The sequence below is a fragment of the Aulonocara sp. 'chitande type north' Nkhata Bay genome, linkage group LG7 (genome assembly GCF_057382095.1).
Source record: "Aulonocara sp. 'chitande type north' Nkhata Bay isolate Kocher_YH1m ecotype deep benthic linkage group LG7, A_spYH_male_GT1.1, whole genome shotgun sequence".
NCBI classification, from domain to species: Eukaryota; Metazoa; Chordata; class Actinopteri; order Cichliformes; family Cichlidae; genus Aulonocara; species Aulonocara sp. 'chitande type north' Nkhata Bay.
The window spans coordinates 2,234,426-2,254,961 of NC_141350.1; the positions used below are offsets into that span (position 1 = coordinate 2,234,426).

At 42.6% G+C, this 20,536-nt stretch overlaps 1 protein-coding gene across 1 annotated transcript in view; it reads left to right on the forward strand.

Annotated features, from left to right (window-relative positions):
• Positions 1-3,637: 3,637 nt before the first annotated feature.
• cdh13 (cadherin 13, H-cadherin (heart)) overlaps positions 3,638-20,536 on the forward strand; it is a 423,814-nt gene continuing 406,915 nt past the window's right edge. The window contains exon 1 of the mRNA XM_086297939.1: positions 3,638-3,853. Within this exon, the coding sequence (XP_086154065.1) occupies positions 3,809-3,853 (45 nt within the window). The 5' untranslated portion in view covers positions 3,638-3,808. The remainder of the gene's footprint in view (positions 3,854-20,536) is intronic.

The window sequence follows — 20,536 nt, forward strand, 5'->3', positions numbered from 1 at the left end:
TATATTTTCCATTCTTGGCTCGTTTGTCTCTTAACATTGTTGGTCTTTCCTCTCACATATCAAAAGTATTATTTTATTCTATGAAAACAGAAAAAAGAAGATAAACACTACTAATAATACACTATTTATTTATTTTCAGAGGACTATATTTTTTTCTTTTCTTTATGTGGGACATGAGCACAAACATCCGGGTCCTTGGTTTTAATACCTTACTATATGCAGTTGCAGTCTTTTCCGATGTCAGATGGAGGAAATGCAACCTCAGACAGACAACAATCAAAGTCAGTCAGCGTGGCCACATCCTCTTTCACTGGCTGCATATCATCCTCCTATTTCAGACAACTGGTCCAACATTAACTTCTACTGTTGTTGTGGAGCTATAATTTTCCACCAAGTTGCTGAGAAGAGACTGAAAAAGCAGTTAAATCAGTCACCAGCCACATTTTTAGGTATCAAATCTGAATTATAGAAACATAATTACTAAAAAATGTTCAATAGCCACAAATATAACAAGTAGAAATTATATTTCTGAGGTTACAAAATCGAGTCTGGAGTATTTGAGAGTAATGAAACTGAACCGTAGAACTGACTGAGCTAAACCCACCGAACACACACTTCAGTCATGATTTGTTGATTCCACTTAGCCACGGCTTACAAAACCGAATATGACGCTCTTTGTGTCATTCCCATAATCTAAAATATGTAGTGATGATCATGAAATATGTGACAGGGAATGTTACACACTGTTTGACATTTTATTCTTCATTCAGCTGTGTCATTTTAATTGATTATACCAGCCATCTTCCTGCGGTCCGCAGCTGAATGTGTGTGCTCTGAACTGAGCAGACAGCAGTGATACAAGCCCTATGCTTTTACTTACTGATAAATGAATATGGCAGAAATATTGTCTGGGAAAAGCAATTCCTCAGGCGTCACAACAATTCTGGCCCTCATTTTTCACATCCATTGAGAAACTGAAGGGAGGAACTTGACTGCTGCACTGAGAGACACTCACAATGACCCACAACTGACTTTTGTGTGGGGCTAACCTTTTCCTTTTCTCAAATCATGATGGCTGTATGCAGAAATGTGTCCCATGTTACGCTTGTTTAGGTGTAAGAAATGGACAGATGGATAGAATAGAAAGGGAGAGTAAAGAGCTCTAAATGTTTCCATTATGTCAGAGTTCAGTTGCTTTGAACAGCAGACCCATCCATCTGTCTCAGCCTCTACGACTTATCTCTGTGTTGGAGGTTAGGGGTACTTTGCATGAAGATTAAGTGTGCTTTGTGACAATGCTGCCCCTTAAGAAAGACTGATGGGCTGGTTTATAGACATCTGACCTTTGGGCCATGAAAAAAGGTTCAGTGAGGAACACGTCACTGAGGCGAGCAGTGACGAGGTAGACTGGCAGATATCTGAATCCTGAACATTTTTCACAACATTTTTTTTCCGTATTAGGATTTTTTTTCTGCTGATAGTCAACTAAATGGCAGGATACTGAAACTGCAGGCTTAAGCTAGTGCCCGACATGCTTTGTTCTACATCATCCCTGCAGAACCAAAGGCAATCTCCCTACACTATATTTTATGTTATTAGGGCTAAACAGCAGCAGGGTTGAATTCTAATGAGCCATCCTCCTCTTTAATAATTGTGCAGTAATTAATTGATTATTCCCACCTGCAAACTCAGAGGTCACAGTCAGTTACACAACGGCATGACTTTAGCTACTGAGTGCTTTCCCCCCCCCCCTCTCAAGGACACCTGACAAGGATCTTGTGTTTTAAAGTAAAAGGCTGGAGATGGAGTGAAGCCTCCCTTCTCTGTGGCTCTCAGCTACAAGCCCTCTTGTTCTATCTGAAAATGTAAATAGGGCTTCTTTCGTTCGTTCTTTTACTTCAAGGACTTCTTCAATTTCAAGCACCATGTTTTTCAAACGAATGCTTCTCCAACAGGAGGTGTTGTTGTTGGAGACTTTTATCAGGTGTGGGCTTCGTTTTCACAGGAATGCTTCCAAGAGCACAGAGAAAGGCTAAAGGGGTTACCCTGGCTTAAGAATAGAACAGAAATGCGCTTTTCGGTGTTTTTAGTTTAGAACATAGAGCTAAAAAAGAAGAAGGAGAAGCTGCACTGAAAGTAACCTAAAAAGCAGTGACAATAAATTCGTCACCTACATATGCAAAGGTCGTTTTTTTACATTTATAATAAACATGCAGTAAAAGAAAATTCGAACTGAACTTGGCTGCGGTGCACATGCTGAAAAGAGAACTGCGAAAATTCATTCCCCGCACAAATTATTGAGGCTGTGGACAGCTACAGGTACCTTGGTGTTCATCTGAACAATAGACTGGACTGGACTCATAACTCAGACGCCCTCTACAGGAAAGGGCAGAGCAGGCTGTACCTGCTGCGGAGACTCAGGTCGTTTGGAGTGGAGGGCCCACTCCTGAAGACCTTCTATGACTCTGTGGTGGCTTCTGCTATCTTTTATGGTGTGGTCTGCTGGGGCGGCAGCATCTCTGCTGGGGACAGGAAGAGACTGAACAGGGTGATCCGAAGGGCCAGCTCTGTTCTAGGATGCCCTCTGGACCCAGTGGAGGTGGTGAGTGACAGGAGAACGGCGGCTAAGCTGTCATCCCTGTTGGACAACATCTCCCACCCCATGCAGCAGACTGTGACAGCACTGAGCAGCTCCTTCAGTGGGAGACTGCGGCACCCACGGTGTGGGACGGAGAGATTTCGCAGGTCTTTCCTCCCCACTGCTGTCAGACTCCATAATAAAGACTTTAACTGATCAAGCACACACATCCATACATATGCAATAATACTAAGTGCAATAATCCTTTCTGTCATCGTTGTATTTTTACTCAGTTGTATATAGTATTCGTATTCTATTTTTATCTTATTGTATATTTTTATTCTATTTTATTCTACTGTATATAGTATATTATTTTATTCTATTCTGTACAGCTGTGTACTGTATTTATTCTTATTGTATTCTAATTTTTGCGTAATAACTTTTGCACTGTCCACTTCCTGCTGTGACAAAACAAATTTCCCACGTGTGGGACTAATAAAGGTTATCTTATCTTATCTTATCTTAAATTAACAATTGATCATTTAGCTAGAAGCAAGGAAACACGCTGACACGAATGCAGCTCTAAAGGAAGCTATTAAAGGCCGAGTGAATGATTCATGTTTAAGCCTCTTTGGTCGCGGCTCGTGTTTCTAGTTTGGGTTTAAAATGTTTCATTACTGAAGTTTTTCTCTCAGGCACCATCGCAGTGGTGCGGCTTCGTGGGTAATAGAGGCTTCCCGTGCGCCACTGACACTGATGACAGACACCGTAAATAATCTTGAAAAGAGGGTGAATTACAGACACTATCGGGGGCATAAACCTGTCGCGTGTGAAAACTGAAACGGCGCGATACGCGTCATGTTGATGAATCCTCGAAACCTGCGGCTGCACCTGCCGAAAACTCCACAAACGAACCGGGTGTCGACGCTGACCCGCTGCTTGGATCGCGACGAACTCCCCGCCTCATCCCCCACCACTCCCCTCTCCGCCTCCCCCCCGTCTCTGTCCTGCTCATAAATCTATTGGTCGTGGTCTCGCCTTCACTATCCAGCACTGTGCTGATCAGACTGCAGTTATATTTGGAGGAAGTTGGCAGCTGGCGGCTCACGGCGAAAGGCTTTCCTCTCTCTCCGGCGGTTGGACAGTGGAATTATGAACACAGCTCACAGAGTCTCTATCGCCCTGTCTTGAAGCTGTTTGTGTTTCGCACCCAGAGAAATTTTACCGACCATGGAGATTGGAGTCTGCGTTCTCTTGGCTTTTCTCCTCCACCAGGTAAGACAGACGAGATGTGTGCGCGTGTGTGAGGGATTTGGGGACTATTTCGCTGAGACTGGGAGCGATCCCACGCTCTTTTTATTCTGGTCTTCCGCCTGGTCTCACCCGGGCTACCCTTGTGTGTTAATGGCGCAAACATATGTGTTGTCAAGTTTGTCCCGGGTCTGGAAATGGCACACGATACATCACCTGCACAGCCAGGTCCATCCGTGCAAGTTTATTCCCGTTTAGCCCTTCTTGCGCGCGTCTGACTGTCATTTAGGGCTCCGAGTTTGGGGCAGAGGATATCGAGGGTCTGGCAGTGTGCGCGGGGTTCGTTCACTTTAGCAATGCCTTTCACATTTTGTCCAGAGAAAGAGAAAACATGGGAAGGAGAGAAACTGAAGATGGAAGAAGACTGAAGCAGAGCGCAGGGTGTGTATCCTCTGTCTATGTGCAAATCACGGCACCAGCTCTTGTCTCCAGTCGCATCTATATTCCGCTCAGCCACCAACTTGAGCGTTTCTTTGGGCTTGTGAGGGTGTGAGTGTGTGAGCGAGGAGCACACACAGGAGCATGGAGAAGAGGAGAGGAGGGGAAAGGGGGAAAGGCAGCGGGGGGTGTCAGAGACACAGAAAGAGGGGCAGTGAACTAACTTGGCCGCTCTGCTGTGTTGGGTATTTTTACTCAAGTCCACTGGTCTCTGCAGACGTGGGCTCCCTTGAGATATTTAATAAAGCCTTAATTCCCACTGTGATAGAGCCACTCGTCCGTTTGATCTGACTTTAATATGAAGAGAGGGAGCGGTAACTCGGAACAGCTGTTAATACCAGTCAAATCTTTAGAGCAGGATTTCTGCACCAAGGATGCCGAACCTTCCTTTTATGTCACTTTCGCCGTATTTTCATCCACCTTTGTGAACTCGAGCAAGGACGGATCCAGGTGCACAAACGCCTCTTTCCAGCCTTGATCTCTGACCTTCTCTTGCTGATGCATATTCATACATCCCTCTTGAAGATCATAACAAGTTTCCTTTGAAATAGTCACTGTGCGATGTCAGGCTCTATTCGTGTGGCATGCTGCAAAGGTTTAAGCGGCAGCTAATTTTTAAAGCATCCTAGCTGAGACTATTTCTAAACACAGCAACAATGCGAGAGCCCCGAAGCGTGCCAGGCAAACAGCTCATTTGGGAAACTGTGCTGTGCTGCTTCTCTCGCTCCTCTCATCCTGTGTGTCTCTTGCTCGCCCTCATCTCAGTATTGAGAGGCAGCACAGCTCTTGTGGTATTTCTTGTTTGACCCGTGCAGGTTTAGTGCACACTTCCTGCTGTGCATTATATTCCCTTTTAATTGGATAAGCCATTTCTACATTGTAGATCAATTTGCTTATCTGCTGAGATTCAGGTTAATAGTGTCGACAGAGAAATTATTTAACTCCCTGTTTTATTGATTAGGACCTGGCCTCTCTTGCACGTGTATGCTGCGTCTTATTCACACGCATATGTTTTTCATCTTTGTGAGAAGGCGTAGATTCACTTACTCGCCCTGGAAAACATAATGGAGAGTCTTATAAAATGTCTTCAGTACTGAGTAATTTTTAAAATTTGTGATTCCAAAAACCTTTAAACGTGCTTTGGGCTTTCCTTTAGCCTCTGCAGCTGATGGACAAATATTTATGTTAAAATCTGAATCTTTGTGCTGTGGCTGTCCTGTCATCACTGACAGCTAAGGTCTTGGAATTCCCAAAATATAAATCATTCAAGGTGTGAATCCACACTGACTAATGCAAACCAGTGAAAACAAAAACATATGACAGTACTGTCGCCTCCAGCGATTTTCTTCCCAGTCTGGCCGAAAACAAACCAAACAGCTTTTTATGCAAAATGTGAGTTACACAGTCGTTCTACTTGACTCATCATCCAGATGAATAAATATATATTCACAAACTTCCCTTTCTGTCTTGCAGAATAACACGTATTGCAGCGTGTAGGCTCAAACTAGCTTTTCTTTTTTAGAGATTGTCAGACAGGTGGGAGCCAAACTCATCTCCACAGTAAGCTGCTGCACCCACCCACCACCCCCTCACACAGATATGCAGATATACGCACACGTTGCACTAGTAGCCCCCTCTTTGGTAATAAATCCCTGTTTTCCAGATCGAACGCTAAGCAGTCTCTCCCGGTGGAGCAGTGATTCAGAATAGGCGCAGCACAGCTGGGAGGTGCAGGTGCAACGATCCCCCACCCATTCCCACTTTGATTTCTCCTCCTTGTCTTCCTCCATCGAATCCCCCCCCACCCCATCAAACTAGCTGATTAACCAAACTTTATCCACCATTTATTTTCTCAAACTGCCCTGTGCTGTTTTCTCGCCTCTCACCCGTAGATGAAGACGGTTTTACTACAGTTTAAATTCCTGGGTTGGCACCTGGGCACGTCGTGGACGTTTACGGCTGCGGTGACCAACGGACTGTTAACGTTCCTGTTTAAGCTGCCGCCGGCACCGAGAGAGACGGAGAGGAAAGGGGGAGGTCACGGTCCCCAGTAAAAATGTTTAAAGTGTGCAGCTGAAGGCAGCGGCTTGCCACGGTCTCCTGTTACTCATAGATGGGGCTGACCTTCACTGTGACACATACAAACACACACATACACACTGGGAGAGTTGACACACACGCTCGCATTTTATTCTTTTATCTCTTCCGTCTCTCGCAGACACTCAGTCCTGGAGGCGGGTCATTGATCTAGCATGATCAAAAATAGAGGCCACTGCCATTTCTGGTATGCTGGTGCGATTTATAATTCAGGAGCGCAGCAGCAGGTGTGCATCTCGTCGCAGTATTGTCATTTCTAGAATGTTTCTGTTTCTAGCTCGAGTCCTTTTTAATCATATACAACACCAGGGTTCGTTTTCAGTTATCCAGGGATTAAATATGCAGTGTGTCGCCTGTGCACTTTAGTGTGCTTTCCTCTTTATGGACTGTACAGATGGAGCCCGTCACGTCCATCACTGGTTACAATCAACTATCCTTTCAAAAGGAGACCTCCAGCTAAGATCTCTTTCCTCACTCAAGGTTTCTTATGTGGAGTGTCTTTTCAGACCTGGCACCCCTCTGCTACTAAGTGCTGTTTCAGTGATGGACTTTTTATGATGGAGTCTAGTTAAAGAACGGAAGGATGACAAGTCACAAAGTCTAATGATGCCAGTCATTAAGGCAGGGTGGTTTCTTTCTTTTCATTTCGTGGTCTTCGCCCTTCCTCACACTTCCCTGCTCTCTTCTCATTCTTCCCTCATCTCTTCTCACGGCGCCGTCGGGTTTCATCTCCCACAGCCGTGCTGCCAAAATAAAGGGTTAGAGTTAAGAGAAATTGCAGAGAAGTTTGCAATCTTAGCAGCCTACAGAGGCAGACAAACAGCCCGAATAAAAGGAGCATGAAATGGTTCAAGTGAAAGCAGTCCAATAGCAATCTAGACTCTGCTGTCTAAATGTACCCTGGTGTTACTGTGGTTCTAACAATCAGCTGGTAAATAGGCTTTCTAGTGTGGGGCTTTGAGGTTTCATTCTCCTTCACATTGTACTTATCTATGCTCTTTCCTGGGTGGAAGCACGCAGCCAAGCGTGGTCTGTGGTGTTAGAGTGCTCTTTGGAGATTTTTTTCAGACTCTGCTGTTATTGACAGAAAACTCTAAAAGCTTCCTGTAAATAAAACACTCACATGTGCCCGTACACCTGACCCACAATCGCACAACTCCAAACACACACCTGTTCACACTCTTTCCTTGTAATGGGAGACTCCGAGTTTTTATTTATCCGTTTATTCCGTTTGTTCCCTTGAGACTGTGGTCGAGCAACATGCTCTGTAATGGGCTGTAAGGTCAAATGCTATCTTAACTCCAATGAGGAGAGAGTGTGACCTTTGAGGCAAAAACAGTCTTCTTCAATCTTCTTTCCCTCGACGTTGCCACTGCACTCGCTGCAGGAAGGGAGTGGGTTAGAGGAGGTCGAAGCAAGGGAGGATGAAGTGCAGAGATAGCGAGGGTAGTAATTAAAGTAAATATGTCCCCTTAGCACTCCATTAGAATCTGCCTGCATTTGATATAAGTGGCCTAATTATGCAAAACGCCAGTGGACGTTGTGTAGTGTAATCACGAAATGTGCCAAGTGGGAGAGAAAAAAAGGAAAATGTCGCGTTCTAGGACAGAGGATTAATGGTGCGTTTGTGAGTCAAGCAAAAGACTAACACAAACATACACACATGCACAAAAGGCCTCAGTAACCATGTGTGAAGGACATAGCGGTGCAGTTTAACGTCGTCCCTCCAGTTGATCAAGCTTCCATCACAGTTTGTTCTCCCCTGTCAGACAAGCAGATGAACAAGCACAAAGATAAAGCGGCTGACAGACAAAGAGCTATACAGATACCCAGGTCCAGATAACTGATGAGAGCAAAGCAGCCGTGCCCCTGACGCCACATTCAAAATCTCAAGTGTCAGAGAAAGTGAGATGGTCATGCCACGCCCCCCTCGTCGTCCACTATCAGCTTTAGCAAACTCTGTGCAACACGTTACAGATATTCAGGAGCTATTCACCCGCTCCGTTTGTCTCTTTTCTGGATTATTGTAATGCACTCTTTTCCTGCGTTTCTAAGGCCTCACTAAATCGGCTCCAAGCGGTTCAGAATGCTGCAGCAAGGCTTTTGACCCATAGCAATAAATTTTCCCATATCACTCCTATACTAAAATCCCTGCATTGGCTTCCGGTTGAGTATAGATATAAGTTTAAAATCCTCACCCTTACGTTTATGTCTCTACAAGGTGGGGCCCCCATCTATATCTCGGAGCTTCTCCAGCCCTATTCTCCAAAGCGAACTCTTAGATCCACTGATAGCGGTCGTCTATCTATCCCACGGACTCGTCTGAAAACAAAGGGGGATCACGCATTTCAAACCCTGGCTCCTATACTGTGGAACGGTTTACCCCCCCCACTACGCACCATCGACACGGTGGCTTCTTTCAAAAAACAGCTTAAAACTCATCTGTTTAGACAGGCATTTGGGAAATGTTAATGCGTAACATGTTGTTTTATTTTATATTTATATTGTACTATTGCTTGTTTGATATGCTTTTATACTTTCTTTATGTTGCTATATTGTTTGTTTGACATGTTTTCTTGTGAAGCACTTTGTAACAGCGTTTTGTCTTAAAAAGTGCTATATAAATAAATTTTACTTACTTACTTACTTTTCCAAAACATCCAGATATGTCGTTCTGCTTTCTCTCTCTCACACACACACACACACACACACACACACACACACACACGCACACACACACACACACACACACACACACACACACACAAAAGCACAAGCATGGGTCTATGTTTGGCAAGGAGAGCGAGTTTCTTTTTTCAGCATGATTGCGATGACTCCTCTCAAAGTGTGTGAAGCTGCCAGCAGCACAGTGGGTGTATTCATGTAAGAGGCTGGTACAGCGGGGTCCTGTTTCTTCCACAAGAGTAGTTTTACAGATAATAGTAGCAGATGATGATACAGTGAGTTGCATTAGCCTTTGCTGCTGCCATGCACTTTCTATTTAGTTCAACTAAGAGACGCGTTGCAGACCATTCACGAGTCATGTGCAACACGAGGCCACAGGTCATTAAAAAGCTGGCTTTTCATCACTGACTGTGTCGTTAGTCACAGCCACAGGGTCAAAGTGGTGATTGAGGTTTGCCAGCTGCACTTGATCTTTTAGGCGAGCTGCTCCCTGCTGATGTTTCTGTAGGTGGAGTTTCCAGCTACAACAGTGTGGCGCGAGTCACCAGTTAGCTAAAATGGTTCACTGTAGTAGATACGAAGGAAGGACACACAACTCTTGGTGTTCCTGTTTGCATTTTCAAAACAAAAGCAGATTTTAGTTATCTCGCTCCCATATTTGGTTGAAATGATCAGAAATGAGATGAGCACCAGTTCTTGCCTTTAGCAAGATTTATAGATATTTTTTTAAACTAAATTTTAAGGAGGTCTTTAAAAATAGATGAACAGGCGTTCATAAGTATGCGATGCACAGCCTACCATATGCTTACCTTGCACTGTCCCCTATGGATTCGTCTGCTGGCAAAAATGATGCAGATTATTTCCTTGCTGATAATGAGCAGGGTTTTTTTAAAAAGCTCACTTAAACTTTGACATGTCTTTTAATATCTGCTTAGATATTAAAGCAACATTCATAATTTGTACAACTGACAACTGCTGACAACTACAGCAGAGCAGAATTAGCAACATGGTGCAATAGCAGAGAAGGAGAGCTCTGAACTCTCATGTGAACCAGTATAGAGTTCACAGGGATAAAGAGGTGTTGATTGGCTCATCACCTTTGCATTGCAGCGTGCCTGTACGTGTATATATGTGAGATGAGTTAGTGAAGTGGTCCCAGCTTTGACACTATATTTAAACACAGTCTGGTGATGCAGTAATAAGACAGAACTGATTGATTTGTGTTGGTCCTGATTCATTATAATATTGTTCATGACGTTATCATCGGTGAGGCTCTCCCTGGCTGTGTCCTGTACAGTCATACTAGTGCAATGAGATGAGCTTGGTCTCGTTGACGTTTTACTGCTTTATCTGCTCTGATTGTCTCAAATATAATTCGACTCTTTGCAGACACATTTTGAAAGAGTAATTTTTGTGTTGATTTGATCAAAGCAGCCAAAAAGGCTGTACGTGGTGTTAAAGCTGGATAATAGTACAGGATGTATTATCACCTTGACTTTAACATTGTTCTTAAAGCAGCAGTGGAGACTGACTCTCTAATGCTCCACTTGGAGCACGATGAGATTGTTTGAAGGCATCAGCCCTACTTTTTCATTCTCTCCCAACACGACTCTGGGTTTTCACTTCGTTCTGTGTTCAGCAAAGGTCTTTGAAGTAATCAAATCCCTCTCTGCTGTTAAACGGAAATGATAGCTAAGAAGGGTTTCTTGACTTTTACGAGAAATCACTGCAGCTTATTCGCTTCATCCTTTTTTTGGCTTTGCTGCGAACAAAAATAGGTAGATTTTTTTTTGTTCATCATCCCACTTGCACCTATGCTGCTCCCCGTTTTTCTGTTCTGAAAATATCTCTAGTCTCCTTTTCACTTGGTAGGTAGACACCAGGATGGTTTTTGCATCGTCTGTTGGCCCTCACGCTGTTTTATCCCTAACTCAGTGATTCAGGAGGCATCAGGTGGGTCTGATGCATGCAGTACCACCCCTGCTGCCTAGATGGCAACAAAATGCCAGATATCCTTCGAACAAACGTCAGGGGTAATTGCCACTTAGATCCACTTAGTGTTTAAACTGCAGGTGTGACTGTGTAGGTGTGTACATTTGTTTTTGTGAGATGTTTTCCTATAGATGGATGCTGGTATGGTAAGAGTGCTTTTTGCAAAGGTAGAGAGGCCGTTTAAACCCCTGAACTTGCCTGTCAAGAAAAAGACAGGGATTTGAGGACTCATTTGAAGTGAGCACACAAAGCACTATATTGGTGCCTACGCAGGCAGGTCGCTTCAAGGCAATTAGAATAGCTCTTCCCACTTATTGCTTTTGATGTCAGCATGTGGGGGAACGAGAGAGAGCCAACTTTTGCCTGCCACTGACAGAGGGGGCTGCCACCTCAGTTGAATTCCTTTAGACACAATTAATGTCGCGCTCTATTCACAGGTTTATCTCATATTAATGCAGGCAGGTCCAAGGCTTTGAGCTTACAAATGAATTAAATGATGGGGCAAAAAGAATCGAGTGGAAAGAAAAGGAAAGAGGAGTGCCAGTGGACTGGTAACAACCCTGTTCGTCACAACATTAGGTTCTGGTTTTATTATATTTTGAAGATATGTGATCTCCCTTTAAGGTTTGTCCTTGTGATCTATCAAAATTCAAAGTTTGCACAATATGTAGGCCAGGAAACGCTGCAAGCTGCTCTATGTGACACTTTCAGTGCACTGCAGATTTACATCTTCACAAAGCTTTCTTCATCTCAAAGGATTCTCAGTTCATAAGGTCCTTTTTAACACGATGCCGTAGCAATCAGAAACCTAAAACTTTACTCTAGCGTGAACCTTCTTTCCTTGTACTGATGCTAGAATCAGTGTTCCCACTACTTCCTGACCTATCACCCTAATTTTGAAGCGATTATTTGCTTTCGTGATACTTATCGCCCATGTTTTATGATCTGAAGAGACTCTTTCAAGGTGATCTCAGACCGCCTCAGCCAGTTCTTGTTTGGGGAGATCCATGCAGGAGTTTGTCTTCAAGACCCAAAGTAATTAAAACATAGAGTTTAGGGCACGGAGCGATCCATCTGCATAAGTGCATAGATAGCTATTCGCAAGTACACTTAAGGGCTTTTGGTGTTGTCGGCTGTGCTGTGATCCTCATGGGATGGCTGAGGCAGCAGTAATGAAGGTAAAGATGAAACTGTGGCTTTGGCTGCGGTCTGGCGAGGCGAGTGCAGAGATTTCCATCCAGATACCGTTTCCACCTCTTCACACTCACGCTGTAACTAATTCAAACAACTGCAAACTGCACGCTTGTCATTAAAGCTGATTGTTTTTCACCACAGGGAAGGATTACAGTCTTGAGATCCAAAGTTTTCACCTGACAACAGTGATATGACGCAGGGTTGGCTGCCGCCCCTTTCATTATCTCAGCTTCACCCCTCTTATCAACTATAGGGGAGATGCAGTGTGTGCTATAGGCTTTCTGCCACGAGCGAGCTGACTGGATTTGATTTTCATTAGGATTGCATGTCTTCACTGTCACATCCTCTCCCCACCTCGTACGCTTTACTGGACACAATTTTCCGCTGCGGTGGCCCTCGTAGTGACGGCTTGGTTTTTCACGCCGCAGTAGAGTCACACCAGGTGGTCGGTTATCAGCGCATTTACTATTACAGTCCCCCCTGTGGTTGACCTGCTCAGAAAGGGCTTTTCTACCTTTCCTAGACTCCCACCAGGAGACATGCTCTGCTGCAGCACTGGGACAAGCTACCTGCAGAATTAGAGAACCTGGAGGAAGCTGTCACAAGTCAAACAAAGCTCTGCATAGAGCAGGATTGGGCGAGCATATACTAATGCACACACACACAGTTGACAGACATTTGAAGGCTGTTAAAGCTGAGACAAGCTCATGTTCCTGCTCCACAGAGGGACTGGCAGATCGATTGGGGATAATTATTTCTAATGGAGCCACAGTAGGGAGGAGAGTGTCCTTTTTAGCGAAGCTAGAATGTGTCCACACATGGCAACTGGAGTATTTTTTTTATTTGTGTTTTTGAGAGATAAGAAACATGGCTGTTGTTAAAACTCGCTGTTCTATCTGATACTGTAGGAAACATCACATTTTAAAGTAACATCGAAATCCTAAAAACAAGAAATGACAGATGCACATTTGTTTAAATAAAATAATAATATTATGCATTAAAATCCAAACCTATAATAATTATGTAGCACAATTTAGGAAGATCGCACAATGGTTCAGCTCTATACTTGAACCCCAACATAGCATTGCAAATTTGGCCACACCTAAAGTTTTTCTGATTTCTCAAATTGATTCATTTATTTATTTTTCAGCCCTGTGAAGCCGTTAGCCTCATATTCCTAAAGAGAATCAAAAGTTACTAAAATTACAGCGAAAACATCTCAATTTAGATGGTGAGACAGAGAACAGACTGCATCTGACCATTAAACAGTTTATCAATGAATTCTGTGCCTCTGAAAATGGCAACAATGTAACCATTATATGTAATTCCAGAGCAGTATTTCAAAGTAACCTACTCCGAGTGCTTACAGCAATAACTGAAGTCTTCTCTGAAAAACAATCTCAACATTTTCGGTGGAGTTAAACAGGAATCATTCAGCACAATTTCAGAGAAAGATTTCAAAGTTTAAAGTTTTAACTCAAAAATTTGAATTCTCAGTATACACATGCAAGTTTGTCTATATTGTATTGTTTATAGTTTTGGACAGAGATCATGATTTATCTCAGTTTAGATTCCCATTTTCACATACACCTGCTGGTCTGTTCATTAACACATACGTGTAGTCAGCCAATAACACGGCATCATTTGGGCATGTAGACGTGGTTAAGATGACCTGCGGTTCAAGAGCTTCACAATGAGGAAAAAGTTATTTAAGTAACTGTGAACATGACATAGTTGTTGGTGCCAGGTGGGTCTGAGTATTGTAGAAACTGCTGATCTACTGGGATTTTCCCACATAACAATCTCGAGGGCTTCTAGAGAGTTCTCTAAAAGTAAAAATATACAGTGAGGATTGAAATACCTTGTTTGATCTCAGAGCTCAGAGTTGAATGGCTGTTTTAGCTGATAGGAGGGCAGCGGTATCTCAGATAACGAATTACTACAACCAAGAAATGCACAAGCGCATTCCTGAACACACAACATGTCAAAACTTGAAGGAGACCACACGACGTGGCACGCCTCGACTTCCATGGGCTCGCCGATATTAGGCGACTTTTTGTCATCGTTTAAATGCCGCAGCCTACCTCAGTACTGTCGCTGACCGTGACCTCTCTTATATGACCACAGTGCACCCATCTGCTAATGGCTACTTTCAGCTGAATAAACCATCTAAAAAACAGATTTCTTTACCAGTTTGAGATGATCATGACAACATGATAATGATCTCCACAATCAGAGTGCGTCTGGGATGTGGTGCAACAGGAGATCACGGATGTACGACTGACAAATCTGCATGAACTGTGTGAGGCTGTCAAGTCAGTGTGGCCTGAAATCTCAGAGGGAAGGTTTTAGTTTATTTTATAATGTGAATACAAGTTTTTTTTCCAGTGTTGTATTATGTGAGATTTATTTTTGTATCAGTGATCAGATTGTTTATACAATTTGACCTAATTTGTATGAAAATAGATTCAAACAAATGCCTGGATTTGACTTGTAAATTGGCTTGAATTAACATAGCACTGTTTGATGATATTCTTCTGCATAGTCTTGCTCACTGACAGAAACATGTACATAACACATATAAAGATGTTCAGTGAGAGACACATTTACTGCAGTATACAACAAATTGATCATTTTGGTTGACTGTGCTATGATGCCTCCAGTATTTAAACTTTTCTAAGTTCAGCTCAGCTTTATTTCAGTTTTTTTATTGGCCCTAAATCACAATAACAGTCCCATCAAGGAGAAGGTAAAGAAAAATCACAACAATGAGCATGCACTTGGTGGCAGTGGGAAGAAACCTCCTACAGGACCAGGCTCAGGGAGAGGCAGCATCCGCAACGATCTTTTTTAGGGTGAAGGGAGCGAGACAGGACGGTCAGCGTGTAATGGGAAACCCTCAGCAGCCCAGGTCTATTGCAACAAAATTAAAGGAGGATTCACGGTCACCTGATCCAGCCCTAATTATTCGTTTTATTGACAAAGACAGTTTTAAGCCTAATCTTAAAAGTAGAGAGGCTGCGTGTCTCCTGAATCCAAACTGGGAGCTGGTTCCACAGAAGAGGGGCCTGGAAGCCTCCCATTTCTACTTTCAACTACCTTAGAAACCACAGACAAGCCAGCAGTATGAGAGAAAAGTGCTCTGTTGGGGTGATATGGTACTATGAGGGCTTTAAGATAAGATGGGACCTGATTATTCAAGATCTTCTATGTGAGAAGGATATTAAATTTGATATGGATTTAAAAAGGAGCCAATGAATAGAAGTCAATATGCTTCGTCTTTCCAGTCTCTGTCAGGACTCTCGCTGCAGCATTTTGGATCAACTGAAGGCTTTTCAAAGAGTTTGTAGGAGAATCTAATAACACTGAATAATAATATTCCAGCCTGGAAGCAATAAATGCATAAACTAGTTGTCCAGCATCACCCTGAATCAGGATGTTTCTAATTTCAGAGATAATGTACAACTTCGAGAAGCAGTCCTACATATATGCTTAATATGCACACTGAAGGACATCTCCAAGGTTCCTCACAGTGTTACTGCAGGTCATCCAGACCAAGTATCTGCTTAGACAGCACATTTCTAAGATTTTTAGGGGTTCAGTTTTATCTGAATTTAGGTGGAAATTAGAGATCATCCAGGTCTTTATGTCTTCAGGACACTCGTGTAGTTTAAGTAGTTGCTGTGTTGGTGAAATTACTTGAAAATAGTAAGTACTTATTAATTACTGATTACTTCTCCAAGAAAGTAATCCTGTTACTTTACTGCTTATTGTCAAAAGTACTTTTAAAAAACATGATACACAACCTGAATAGGTAATAAAGCGATAGACCTTTCAGCCCAATTCTATTTTTTCCTGCATAATCCATCATATAAAATTGAATCAAATGAAAAAGTCTCCAAGCACACCGTTGTTGTTCTTGTGACATTACCAATAAGTTTGATGTGTCACATGGCCCTCTTCCCGTTGGAAAAACAAAAGTTGTATCCAAGATGGCCGACTTCTAAATGGCCACCATGGTCACCGCCCATCTTGAGGAGTTTGCCCCTCACATATACTAATGTGCCACAAACAGGACTTTAGTATCACCAACCATTCCCATGTTATTGCGGCGTATCCATATAAATGGCCCACCCTGTATTATTATTATTATTTTGGGAAGGTTGGATTTTCTTCTCTTAAAAATATCTATAAGTTTAATATTAAGTGATTAACAAAAGCTGAAATATTAATAGCAACCTTGGAGATTTGGTAGAGTTGCTTGTGATCTTGATCAGCATCATTCTCTGGTTCTCAGTGTTTTTACCGAAGGCTAATGAAAACCTGTAAGTAGAATTATATTTACCTTAGTGTCTCAGTCCTCTCGCCTTTTCCACGATGTGCAAGAAAAAGACGCAGACTTCTCCAAAACATCTCCCACTTGACAGATATATGTTGGAAGGCAGCAGTGACCACCGGCCACTTACTGTAGTCAGCAGGCTACATTTTGAGCTTTTAATTTGGATGTCAGCTATCAGTGAAATAAAGCAGCTGCAATTGAGAAACAGAGAAGACTCGAATGCTATCGACAGAAAATCATTTCTGATTCTTTAACTGAAACTCTCGACATTCACCTTTTCACTCCAATATGTGCTCATCAGAAACTATCCTGCAAAACAAATCAATTCAAACATGTCTTTGATTTTGTATAACCGTGCAGCTCGTAGACAGAGGTGTTGGCCATCACAATCATATTTATTGCTCATAATTACAACATTTTATTTCTAAACATTCAATCAAACACATTCCAGAAACCGAATGCACATGTCAAGTGTTTGACTCCACCACAGGTGCTCCTTGATAACTCTCAACATCAAAAGCTCAGACAATTTATTCTCTCTCGTCGTCTGAATGTGAAGAGGCATTAGCACTTTGCTTTGGCGGTGGGTGGGTGGACTCTCCTCCTGCTGCTGCGTGCTCAACTTGGAAAGTAACTCGACTTAACTAAGAAGTGGTAATAAGTGTGTGGGAGAGCAGACATTAACATGCAGTTGCCAAATTGAGACACTATATCGTATTTTATTTTATTTTCTGTGATGTGCTGACCAAAAGTAATTGGCTACAAACTACAGAATGAACACTTTCATGTTACAATGCAGGCTGATGCTGGCAATGGCCTCCAAAGCATGCAGACCAGTTTTCTGTTCCACCCCGAAACACTACATCTTTGATTTATGCCCCATTGTACGTGTCTTTGTTAGACTCTGGCTCCATCATGATTTTAATTGCCCTCACAGAGGCCTAAGGGCATCCGTAGGACTTTGTATCACATGCATGTGGGTCACACACGAAATCCTTTCTTTTTCCCATCACAGGAAAAAACCCAACAAAACCTATTCCACATTTGTTTGACACAGACGATTTTGTTACGAGTTGTAGACTACATTCACATGTGTACACGTTTGGATGTAGGATGTGCTGATAAGTGTCTCTGGACGAGTGTTTCCCTGTGTGGTGTTCTGGGAACTGGCAGCTGGAGTGGACACTGTGGGACACAGAGACACTTATTTTATTTATTTTACACATCAGGTAGATTCAAGCATTTGACGCCACACCAGAAGCAAGACGAAGAAATTGGTTGAACAACTAGAATAGGGTAACTTTTTCTGGAGCAGTGAAGAATACAGATATTTACAGACTCATCACCATCAACTTGTTTCATTCATTATTGTTCTCACTGTGGTAGATGTTGCTACTCTATATCACTCGTTGTGTTACTCTGTATCTCACAGAAAACACTCACTGCCAGTTCAGCTGAATGTTATTTATACAGCATCAAACTACAACACGAGTCACCTCAAGGCACTTTATATTGTGAGGTGAAGACCCAACAATCTAGGGCTGCGATCCACGATTTGAATCGGAGAAATTTTGCCTCAGACAGTGAGAAATATTATAATTCTGATCACTTATCAATACATATCTATATTTTCCTTTCTATAAAAAGAAAGCTGACATTTGTGAGACTTTATCAAAGGTGTGAGCGTCACAGCAGATTCCTTTGTGTCAAAGTAACTGAGGATAAAACAGAAAAACATGAAGGTGGTTTTCCTGGTCTGGGTTTTTATAGCAGATGACCCTGTATGCAGCTCATCTGCAGTGTTACCTTCATCTTCCTATTCGGAAGGCAGAATTTCCGAGTTCCGAGTACAATCGAAAGCACCACAACTGCAGTTTTCGTGTTGGATGTTAAAAGCGTACATGACGCTGTGACGTAGGCTAGAATCATGGCGGCGGTCAACGACGGTCCAGGCGTGGGATTTCTCTCGTGGAAGCATGCACATTATTTTTCTTCTCTGTTGGTAGGTGGCACAGAGCACTTGTGGCCAGTAAGCAAGCTAGAAGACTGGCTGGTATCCAGTTATGGAAGCAACACAATATTAAAAACACAATTCTGAGTAAAACCAAAGTTACTTTTCCTAGTAACTAGTTACTTTGAAAGTAACAAGTAACTTGAAGTAACTGAGTTACTTTTGATAGAAGTAACTAGTAATGTAACTAAGTTACTATTTTAAAGTAACTTACCCAACACTGGTAATAAGTAGGGGTGGGGTTTGATCATCAATTTAGAGAGAGAGAGCGAGAGAGAGAGAGCTCTACATGAAGTGTGATTTTTATCGTGGTGGAAGCAAAACAGCAAAAGTCAGAGGAAATCACCCGCCGATGCTTTAAAATCAGCGAGCTGTCGGCTTTCAGCCCCGACGGCGTGTCTGCGTACGTGCCGTCGGGTGAGAAAGGCGACAGCTCACTGATTCGGGTGCGTTGGGTTTCGTGTACCTGCTCTCATTTACTGTTCTAGCTGTTTGGTGGTTGTAGAAATTTTGTGAGGTTTAACCTGAGATTCTGGCATTTTGGGCAAAAATAAATTTATATTTAAAAATCAATTCAGGATTTTAATGAACCGATATCATGTTATCCAAGCTAGAATCGATTTTAATCGATAATCAAAACCCAGCCCTACAACAATCAGCCTTTATGAGCCAGGACTTGGTGACAGTGGGAAGGAAAAGCTCAGTTTTAACAGGAAGAAACCTCTGGGAGGATCAGGCTCAGGGGGGGCGGCCATCAAATGGTTGGGGTTGAGATGGGACGGAGATATCAGTTAAAGATCATCCATGTTTAAGCTCTGATCATCTCTGACTTTGGACTTTATATTATCAATACTTACTGGGAAAACACTTACTTTTGGCCACCTTTCACCAGTTCTCTAAAAAATGTTGCATCTGTTGTTGCTCCAGATTTCTTTGCCTGGTCTTTTCTCATATTCTCTTATTATTTTTCTCTGGTTACAAAATTTATTCCCATCTGTGCAAAAAACACAAGAAATAAAAATAAACACAATTGAGCTGCCTTACATTCATCACACAAAATTACCCGTCTGTCCAGCTTCTTTATCCTTAATGTGGTTAAAGATGCAAAGTGGAAAAGACAGATAAAGAGCGGAGCTGAGAGAAGGAGACTTATAGAGACTAGAGAGTGCAGGTAATGATGGTGGATGGTAAGGCGAGGCAGGTGGTGAATGCCGAGAAAGGTTTGAAGTAAAAAAAAAAGATATAGCGGAATTATGGAAGACGGAGCCTGTTTGGCAGCGTTCATGTGTGGACTGTGGGTGGACGGGGTCGCTGAGTTGTGGCTTTGAAATGGGTCCTGACAGAGTCATTTCTCACGTGGAGATTTACCCAGGCTTTTTCCAGAAGTGGGAGGACGAGACTGAACGACCCTTTCCACTTGTCATGAATATTTATTTGGTGAGAGTGTTCACAGGCTGCTGCATAGAATGACAAATCGTAGTCTCCAAAGCAACTACCTATATTCTGTCCTGTTTATTCCTCAGCTCGTTCCACCTGTGACTGTTTCTCGTCTAATCAGATCATATTTTTTACTCTCTTGTTTGTGTCTGGAGCATTTGGACAACACTCACTCATAACCAAACAACCCGAAAAACCAAGACTTGCTGTGAGGGTCTAGAAATCACACAAAATCAATCACATGCATGACTGAATGATTGGCGTGTTGGTATTATTTCCATACACAGAGTCCAAATACATTCGACTTTATTGAGACATCTTTGCTGTAAAATGTTTGCATGACAAATGTATTAAAGGAGATATCATATTTCAGTAGAATTAAAAAAACACGAAGATGAGAGCCGAGTGATGGATTTTGGGGGGAAGAAAATGAAAAGTGTTTAAAGCTAGAAAA